The sequence below is a fragment of the Eurypyga helias genome, unplaced genomic scaffold (assembly GCF_000690775.1).
Source record: "Eurypyga helias isolate BGI_N326 unplaced genomic scaffold, ASM69077v1 scaffold3319, whole genome shotgun sequence".
NCBI classification, from domain to species: domain Eukaryota; kingdom Metazoa; phylum Chordata; class Aves; order Eurypygiformes; family Eurypygidae; genus Eurypyga; species Eurypyga helias.
The window spans coordinates 1-10,654 of record NW_010269933.1 but is presented as its reverse complement, the minus strand read 5'-3'; the positions used below and the strand labels follow the sequence as shown (position 1 = coordinate 10,654).

Genomic DNA, 10,654 nt, shown 5'->3' with positions numbered 1-10,654 from the left:
ACATCCCACCTATCCATAGGTGCAACGTCTCGCGGGGACAGCAGCTCCCTCATAGCTGGCAGGGATTTGCAGAGCCTCAGGCAGAGCGAGTGTTATCCCATCCTGCCACTGTGGCCCTTTTCAGCTTGGTGGTACCAGGGGAGGGATGGGATGGGCCGGCTCAAGGCTGGAGCACCCTGGGGTGATGACCACCCACCAAGAAGCATCCTCAGAGGAGACCAGTGGGTGCTGCGTTGATGGTGGGGCAGGGCTGGAGGACGCAGGGTAGCGGAGACACAGCCATCACCTGTAGTCACATCTGGGGGGAGCCAAGGTCCTGTTGGGTGGAGGTGGCGGAAGGACCTGCAGGGGTTGCACTCGCTGTCAGACAGGCCCGGACTGCAGTGCCAGCGGATGGGAACACTGATCACCCCACCCTGCAGCAGGGCCCGGCAGGCCTTGCACAGCAACCCAGCGGGCACGGCCCCGCCACAGGCATGGCATCCTTGTGGGCACAACCCCTCAGGGAGCATGACCCCCCCGGCGCATGACATCCAAATGAGCACAGCACCCCCGCGGGAAACCAGTCTGAACCCACGGCCTCTGGTCCTGCCACTGGGCACCAGTGTAACGAGCCAGGCTCTGTCCCCTCTGCGCTCTCCCTTCAGGTATGTGCACACATTGATAAAATGCCCCTTGAGCCTCCTCTCCTCAGGCTGAACAGTCCCAGCTCTGCCGGGTAAAGGCCCTTCACGATGCAGCTGCCCGCAAGGTCAGGAAAGTGGGACATCACCTCCTTGGCACAGCCAGTGCTACAGAGGGCAATCATGGATAGATTCTCTTTTTTTATCTGTCAGCTCTTTATCCATTTCCCAGCCGCCACAACTGTCCGTCTCACTCCACGGTCTCCCAGTAGAAGGGACAGAATCCTGCTGCACTCAACCTTTGCCAGTGATTGTGGGACAGGACTAAGGAGAACAGGATAAATGGAACCCAGTTTCTCAACTCCAGTCCTTCTTGGGAGGAAAGCATTGTTTCGCTGCTGACAGGAGGCCAGGAATTGACTCCAGCGGTGCGTAACCAGTGGGCCAGGGTGGAGAGAAGCTGAGCAGACCACGTGTTGTGTTGCCTCGTTCTGCCAGACGCGTTACCCCAAGGTGCAGCTGACCGGCTGCACGTGGCTCCTGCAAAGTAACAACCACTCGGTGCTATGTGTTAGCTGAGCGCAGGGCAGGCACGTGCTCCGGAGACGGCTGAGGGATGACGGATTGTTGTAAATGCACGAGCGCGATGGCAAACGCTGCCTGAGCATTCCCTAGGCACACCTGAAATCTTGACTCCCAGCCTCATCCCACTACCTAATCAAGACATGACTAATTACGCAAGCTGTAGGGGTAAAATCTAATCCAAAAAGTTTCCACTAATTTTCACCTTTTTAATGCTCTGAAGAGTAGTTCAGGAATCCAACAGGAGAAACCTCTATGCCCTGGGGGAGAGAGTGTTTGCTGCCAGGCTAAGACTGCTTAAAAAAGCACAGTTTCAAGTTGATGCTTGTTTTATTAGAATCTCATCTAATGACCTTTAAACATAAAATTCATAACACTCAAGGGTCCAAATCTGGACACTTGCTGCTCTTTTTCCAAAAGCTCTAGGCTGTGATGAGGAAGACATCCCAACCCAACATCTTCAGAAGGTTAATTTGAAAATGTAAACACAGTAGAATTCCATTTAAAGCACTCAAGGCCTGAGACAAGCAATAGAAAAGCTGAAGGACAAAAGACACAATGCCACCTGACATCTATGCTGAGTTCACGGCCCATGACAATCAGCAGGTACTTCAGGGTCAGTTCTTTCCACCAAAAAGATGCTGTAGTGGCGAAAAGATCATGCTGGGGAAACAACAACAACAAAAAGAGCATGTTATACTTTAGATACTCTCAGAAATGTAATCACAGGTCATTTCTGGCCACCTCTCCCATTTCAAGACAAGGATGTCATGGGGGACGGTGTTGAACACTTTGCACAAGTCCAGGCAGGTGACATCAGTTGCCTGTCCTCTATCCACCAAGGTTGTGACCCCATCGCAGAAGCCACCATATTCGTCAGGCATGATCTGCCCTTGGTGAAGCCATGCTGGCTGTCACCAATCCCCTCCTCATTCTCCATGTGCCTCAGCATGGTTTCCAGGAGAATCTGCTCCATGACCTTGCCAGGCACAGAGGTGACACTGACTGGCCTCGAGTTGCCCAGGTCCTCCCTTTTTCCCTTTTTAAAGAGGGGGGTTATGTTTCCCCTTTTCCAGTCGGCGGGACCTTCCCCAGCCCGCCACGACTTCTCGAATATGATGGATAGAGGCTTCGCAGCCCCTGCCCTTGCCTTCTGTGACTCAGGGGGGATGGCTTGCACGCTTGCACCACCGTGGCAAAAATTCACTGAGCACCTCGGCCTTCTCCAGGAAACCAGCTCTCCCATTTCTTTCCACAGAGGGCCCACATTTTCCCTGACCTTTTTATCCCCTATGCACCTATAGAAGCCCTTTGTGTTGGCTTGATGTCCCTGGCCAGGTTCAATTCTGTCAGGGCTTTGGCTTCCCTAACCTGATCCCTGGCTTGTTGGAGGATCTCTCTGTAATCTTACCAGGAGACTTCAGTTTAAGCACAGAAAAGATTCGGATATAGCCAGGACTGCACCTGCTCATAGCTGCAGTATTGATTAGTACCTTCTCAACAATTTTGAGAGACCTCTTCCTTCTGACTCCACGATTCCTTTGTTTACGCTTTGGTCCGTTTGCTGCTGCAGCTGCATTGCACCCTCAGCCTGAGCGGCTGCTGTTTGTTGTTCAAGGTGAGATTCCACAGGTCCCCCTGTAAGAAACAGCAACACAAACAAAAACACAAGCTCGCTCCCTCCACACGCTCTGCATACTCAGCAGCAGACCCTGAAAGTGAAAGGTGGGTCCAGACTCTGGCTGATGTGACACCTGGGAGGTTTCAAAGCGGGCCCAGTGCAGACAGATGTGGAGGTCGGCTCCCATCTCACAGTCCAGCTCTGGAAGAGCTACATTCCCTAGCTCTGTGGGTGGGAATTCGTTACGCAGGATGAGAGGCTCACCCAAAACCATTGGTGACCTATTGCTTTACGGTGGTTGTAACTCTCAATCTCACGTGCTGGAAAATACCAAACACAGTTTGAAAAGAAAAACCAATACCAGTGTAATCCTCAGAGCACCTGACTTGATAATGACCAATTTGAATGAAACAATCCAGGAATTCCTTACTTACGGAAAGCCATTTGGTTACAGCCCACGGAAAGGGATTCTGCACTAAACTCACACTCATTTTCTTTGGAGGAATTCTGAAAGGAAAAGGAACACAACAATAAACTGAGCAAAAAGAACATAAAATTCTATTGTCCAGGAGATTTTTGTTTGTTGTCTTGCTTTAAGGACTAAAAGGCAATGTCTTCTCTCTCGTTCTGTGACTTTGGTTTTTTTCCCTGCTGCTACGAGGACTTGCTTCACCAATATATTTCTGCCCCTCCCCCCTGAGGACATCCACAGGCCTAACATAAAGCTGTAAGTCACTGAGTAGACTTTAATAGAGCAGAGAGTGAAAGAGTAACAGCAGAGTAATGGACAGAGATTTGAAAATCATGAAGCGAGTTGCTGTGGGAAATAACAGCCACGGGACACTACAGGGCTCTAGACAGCCCTGCTAAGACAAAGGAAACAGTAGCAGGGAAAGAAGAAAGCGAGAAGTGCCAGAAGCAAGAGGTGAGCCAGAAACAGCCAGGAGGAAGGCGATCAGCAATACAAAGGACCCAAACAACAAAATCAGCATGCGAGTTTCCTTAAGAGAGGGTAAAACAACTTTGTCAGAGAGGGAGGATAACAGAAGAATTCCAAACTTCAGGTGGCTTGAGATCTTTGCAGTTTAGTCTCAGAGCATTAACTAAGGAGGAGAAGTCTCTGCAGTGACAGGCTGAGCACCTCTCGGTTCTCTTTCTCTGACTTCTACTGGCGAACTTGCTAAGTGGAAAGATGCACAGGCTCCACTCTGGTCATCCTGACCAGAGCCTGCTGTCAAAATCACAGGCCTAGAAGGCATTCGGGTGAGAGCTGAAAATGCCATCCATTTAACAGCCGTTACTGCGGCCCTTCCATCCTCCTTCTGCACCCAGTGCCCATGGTGTAAAGTCAACCCTAGGTGTACCAAGTAGATCGCTTTCCTTCGTCTTTAATGGGACCCTTCCCTGCCTGAGATGCATTCTAAAGCACCAGTTGGACGTGGATCCAAAGTCATTCACTGCTGGTGAACTGAACAAGAGCCCTGGAGGAATGGTCAGAAGAATCCCAAGAAAGTATAGAAGCTACTGACATGGTTTTTCCTAAACCTAATCTTTCTTCCCATCCCAAATCCCAAAAGAAACTAAAGGGAAAGCCTGTCACAGAAGCACCTGGCTCTGATCTAAACAAATGCATATAAGGGAGAGGTCATCTGCTCATGGCTTCAGGCAGTACTCGTGACATCTGGTCTGGGATTCATACACACAACAGATTGTGTCTGGACATCCCTCTCACTGCAACAGTGCCCTGACTAGTGCACATTTCTGGTACAGAGGGACACAAGCAACTCTTCTGGAGAAGGTTCTTCTCACCTGCACTGATATTTTCAGAGTTGATGATTCATTCAACAAAGTTCCAGTTTACCCAGGAAGAGCTCAGGACAACTCCTCCCACAGCAGTGAACACAATATGAGGTTACGGTGATGCCTGCCACCTACCACATTACTGCTCAGGGGCCAACATGCTAATCTGGAGCTCTTTCAAGGACTCTCATGTTTGGGAAATTCAGCCATTCAGCCCAGTACAAGGAGCAGAGGCATTCTGGGGACAGCAATTCCTGCAAAGTGGGGAATAAAAAGCATCTTTCAGAGGATGATCCTTATCCCACCAACAAAATGTTTGGAGCACCTGAGGAAGAAGCCAGAAAGTGCACGTGTAGAGAGACCTGTCACTAGTGCTGCAAAGGTAAGCTGAGGGAAGATAAAAGTGGCACAGGTTTTAGAGACAAAGAAGCCTGCTTGGTTTAGAAAGGTTCTTCTGTACTGAATGCTCCTGAGGAGCTACCAGGCAGTCTCCATCCTATCCTGAAAATCCAACAAACCCGTCAAAACCCTCTCTTCTGAAATAAAGGTCTGGGCTTCCTTTGTGGACAATCCCAAGACAAGTGAGTTTGCCTCCTGAGAGAAGTCTCTCTCCTAAGAGTTGGAGAGGGGAAAAGGCCGGGAAGGCAACAGTGTGGCAGGAGTTTGAACTAAATTTAGAATGGGCATCAGTATCCAGAAAATGGATGAAAAGTACTGGACATTTGAGAGGATGGGCAACAGCCAGGAGGAGGAGAACAAGGGCCTTAGGGAAGACCCTGTGGCCTAACGGGTGTGCCTAACAGCAGCTCTGTCAATGCAGCCTTTTAACCTGCAGGCTAAGAGAGAAAGAATCTTCCTCTCCTGACAAGGTCTCTGGAGAACAGAGGGTTTAGTGAGCTACTGCCAAGCCCTCCGGAACAATCCTGTCGTAAGTCTGCCTCCTGATGCCATAGTGAGAAAAGGCCTAACACTGGTTCGAGAGAAGGGAGATGCTTGCAAGCCCATCTGTACAGAGAAAGGACATGGTGGGGAGTGACACGTACTCACAGGGAAGCCAGTGTCAAGGTGTCAGCACCCACTGTTGGCCCATCATGGAGTTCTGCACAAAGGGGCATCTGAGGTAAAAGAGGACTGGAGCCTTGAAGACAGGCAGGGCATCCTTCAGGCTCATCTCTGAGAGGCTAAGCTCAGCCCTCGAGTTCACAGCTTGACAGCCAGAAAAGCTTGTGTCGTCTTCTGGTAAAACTCAGCCCTTGGCTAAGTTGGATGAGCAGGAATCAAAAATGTTTCAATGCAGTTGAGGCACATGAAAAGGGGAAAAAACTACCTGAAGGCATTTTTGTGCTTGCCATTTTAAGATGGTCTAAACAGATGCTGTCATCTCTTTGTGAATATTCTGCAGCTTACCATTTCAAATCCATGCTCTGCTTTACCCATATGGTGAACACCCTCGGCTCCAGCGCTAAAAAACAAGGCAAATAAACAAGAATTGAGTTTACAAAAAGTCACAAAACGGAAGCAATCTTGTAAATGGCTACTCCGAGTATTCCATTAGAAATCAGGACTTCAGCACCTCTAGCCAACAAGATCGATACCCTTAATCTACATTCGTACTCACATGCAAATGTCAGTCTCATCTGAAAAATGAAAATACGCACTCCTCCCAGTACTAAGCTTTCTGCTTTTCCAGTGAACCCAACAAGCAGCTAAAGAGAACAGAAGGTGTTCCATGACAGGGAAAAGGGGATGAGTTTCGAGCTGAGAAAGCTTGCAGATCCTACAAGGTTACTGACACAAAGACAAGGGCAGGTAGCAAAGAACCTCACAAAGATCTTACAAGACTTGGTCACAGAGCAATAAAATGACAGAGGAAACTCAGGTGTTCCTCAGGTGTTCCCAAACCTGATCCTCTCTAATCATGGGGGCTCTCCATTCTCCCAGTCTCTGTCCTTGCCTTCTGTGACTCAGGGGGGTGAAATGGCTTGTGCCCTTTGCCAGTGAAGACTGAGGCAAAACAAGCACTGAGTACCTCGGCCTTCTCCGTATCCTGAGAAGCCAGCTCTCACCTTCCCTTCCACAGAGGGGTCCACATTTTCCCTGATCTTTCTTTTATCCCCTGTGTACCTACAGAATCCCTTCTTGTTGGCCTTGATGCCCCTGGCCAGGTTCAATTCTGTCAGGGCTTTGGCTTTCCTAACCTGACCTCTGACCTCTCGGACAACTTCCCTGTAATCCTCCCAGGCTCCCTGTCACCCACTGTAGGCTGCTTTTTTTTGCCTCACTTTGTCCAGGAGCTGCTTGTTCATCCACACAGGCCTGCGGCCAACTTCCTCTTCATTGGGATGCAATGAAGATGCAATGTCCAGACTGGGCTCCCCAGGACAAGACTGGGACTCACAGAGGTGAGCCCAGCAACGGGCCACAAAGATGAGGAAGGGGGTGTGGAACACTTTTCATATGCAGAGAGGCTGGCAGAGCTGAGACTGTTCACCTGATGGGAGGGAATGACAAAGAGAGCGCCCGGGCTCTCCTCAGCACCGCCTTCTGGCAGGACAAGAGGCAAAAGGCACAAACTGCAAAATGTGAAATTAAATCTGAACATGAGGAAAGATATTTGACTGCAACTGTGGCCATGCACTGCAACCAGCTGCCCGCCGAAGTTGTGGCATCTCCAACCTGAGGGGACACGTCCTGGGCAACCTGCTCTGGGTGACCCTGCTTGAGCAGGAGGGCTTGGACTCAGAGATATCAAAGGTCCTGCCCAACCTCCATGATTCTGTGAAATCCATCGATACAGCTCACAGCCTCAAGCCAAGAGGCAGCATTCATCAGATGACTCAGAGGAATGGGCTGGGATGCAGCTAGAAAACTCCCCACTTCCTCCCTTGCCATCCCTGGCTCAGGTGTGCAAGCCAGTGCGCTGCTTTGTCTACTTGCCGAGTTCTCATCCCACTGTGAGTCTACAGATAACTTTAGCACAAAGGAGATAAACAGGAAGACCTCTACTTAATGGCATCGGCACCGGAAAGCATGGCAGAGCTTTTCCCCAAACATGGGCAATGCTGCTTAGATTCTGTCACCTGTGGAAGAGAAGGAAGAGGACAAACGGGGCAAAGCAATACACAGGAGTGAAAAAGGAGGAAGGTACAAGAGACACTGACAATATTGGTATGTGCCCTGGAAGACTATTTTGTAGCCAACTGACCTGCCCATACCCGACTGTGGGTGTGAGGTCTCTGCTCCGACTTCTGCCCTTCTCCTCTTCGTCGTTCCTTCCACTGCAGTAGCTCCTGACATGTCACCTCTTCTCTTGACCTTCAAAGCATTGCAAACTTGCTATTCATAACATCTGATACTGATAACATTCTATCTTAGAACAAAATTGAGAGCTAATATACGTTCATATTTTAGAACAAAATTGTTCATGTTTATACAATGAAAACCAAAAAAACGATTCAGAAATGAAAGATGAGCTGCCTTCTCCAAACAGAAGATAAGCACTGAGGGGCCATCCAGAGAATGATGCTCAACAGTTTTAAACAGGAAATACTGCCTTCCAGGACATCCTATTTGCTCCATTTTTAGAGGAGAGCCTAGGAATATCATTAGCTTTTTTTTTGAGACGGTGGGATTTTCTTTGGGGGCATTTCAAGAGGACATCTTCAGGCACTTAACTGTACTGAAAACAAACCTACCCTGAGCTGAGTTGAAAAAACTTTCCAAAGCAGCTTAACTTTGCTGTTTATGACACATACAGCACTTTTAGGAAATGACTTCATTACTCAGCCATGTAGACCTCGGGCAGACTCTCACAGTGAAGAAACCATCTGACAGCTCAGTCTGGTAGAACACAGATCTAACGGAAGCCAGCAGGGCTCTCGGGTCCTGCGCCAGAACTTCATTCACAGGACTGACAGGAGGATTTCTCTCAGCTTGGATGGTTCTAGGTGAGAGTGCAGTGCCACTTTACATTGCCTGACTGACACCTGGACATAGGAGAACTACTGCCTACAGCCACATTCTGCTTCTACAGACTATTTGGAATATAACTTAAAAACCCCGACACACACAACTCACAAGCTCATCACTGCTCTTGTCTGCGTCTTTACCTGAAACAGAGGTATGATAAAGACTGGTGAATTGTTAGACTGAACTTCCTTTAACCCACTTAAAAGTACATTTTTGCATTGCACCTCACTTTCTGAGAACAAGACAAACCACTTCTTAGAAATAAAGTTGGACGCACATTTGATATGCTGAAACCAAAAAACTGCAAATACAGCTCTTTCAGAACTAGAACTCCTGGCTGTGAGTACCACATGTTGATGGGATGGGGGAGATGGCTTTTCTTGAAGAAGTCGAAGGAGCCTTCAGGTGAGAAGGAACTGAATAACCGTTAGCACCAGCCTGTGTTCCAAGCACCAGATGGGACATGCAAGGACAGCTGGAGCATAGCCTCCACGGAATATTGGCCAGGTAACCTCTGTTGCATGGGAGCCAGACATGTTTTCCTGAAGAAAACTCCCTGCCAACAGAAACCTGAAACACCAGCGTCTGAAAGTAACAGCACACTACACTCTGCATTATTCTGAAGAGAAACAACTCTCTGCAGAGGGCAATCCAATACTGAAGCAAGGTGTGCAGGGAGTCGGCGAGTCTGTTCAGGGAATTTAGAGAAAACCTGGAAAATGAGACACTGGTGAGGTGACAACATTTGCAAATTATACAAAAGACACTATTACCACTTTTTTACCACTATGACTACCACTATTTAGAAAAACAAACACATTCTTTGTTTAGGAAAACAGAAACAAAAAGTGGGAAGTTCAATGTCACCAAATGTGGTCAAGCACAGGGAAGAAAAACATGTGTTCTATACCCATGTGCTGGCTCCAGCCTAGCTACTGACAGCAAAGAATGAAGGTTGGGAGCCACCGGGCATTGCTTCATACCAGCACTAGCTGAAGGGTCAGCAGTGGTTGGAAAGGCCAGGAGAGATTCGGGAAATCTGAGAAAAGCAGTAGAGGACAGAAGAGAGCACACCGTTCTGCTCCATTTCAAATCCATGGCACAGCCACACTGCACGCAGTTTTGTTCCCTCTCATGCAAAGCGACAGCAGATGACGGAAAGGGAAACGCAAGACACAGACCATGGATGCTCGCAGAGGCTATCCAAGCGTACCCAAACAGACTTACCACAAGATACGTTTTGCTGAAACGAGTTCAGTTCTAGATACATAGTGCAAATGTAGGGATAAGGCACAAGATGGACATTCTCGTGTTTGAATCTCATCCTCGATACTCTCTCCCATTTACTCAGATCTGAGAACGACGATAAGGCTTAAGAACATGGCACTAACGTTACAAAGGAGCAGGAGTCCCGACAATGTTTTCTTGACAAGCTTCAAAAGTCATACCACCTTGAACATAAATGTATCAGGGAGCAAACATAATCTGAACTTCCTGAAAAAACACTAGTAACACATCACAAGACACACTCCTCCTGGTGAAACTCTCCCAACAGTTGCTTGGACCAATAGCACTGTCTTTCCTTCACTGCATTTGGCTCCAGTCCTGACGTTCACCCGTAAGAAACAACAGCCAGGCTTTTCCAACCCTGTGAAGAAAATCTCATCAGCTCTCCTAACTAAAACATAATGCTTTTAACAATTCTTTTTAAGATTGAAAAGGACAAGGATTCATAGGAATCATTACGTTTACTTCACAGTTCAAAGTGGGAGGAAAAAAGGTAATGGCCATGACAACTGCCACAGCTACAGACATTCCTTCCTGTGGGTGCAGTTCTGACACCTAGGTGCTCATGCAGCCAAGAATGGATGATGCTAGGCAGCAGCCTCCTTACATGCCTCCGACCTCAAGAAGGAACAGGTACAGGAATACTTGGTGTCCATCTGCCAGCAGAAAAGAAGAACCTGAGGACTGGAGATGGAGCTCGGGCTTTGCCTAGGTGAAACACTGATGCAATCAGTTCCCTTCAGGGATTAAATTGCTCATTTAAGTTTAGCTT

At 48.4% G+C, this 10,654-nt stretch overlaps 1 protein-coding gene across 1 annotated transcript in view; it reads left to right on the top strand.

The window, feature by feature from the left end:
• The window catches only part of POLE (polymerase (DNA directed), epsilon, catalytic subunit), a gene marked incomplete at its 5' end in the record, with an annotated part of 33,384 nt that extends 30,079 nt beyond the window's left edge, over window positions 1–3,305 (top strand). Inside the window, one exon of the mRNA XM_010158239.1 lies at window positions 3,218–3,305. Coding sequence (XP_010156541.1) covers window positions 3,218–3,305 — 88 coding nt within the window. The remainder of the gene's footprint in view (window positions 1–3,217) is intronic.
• Window positions 3,306–10,654: the final 7,349 nt, after the last annotated feature.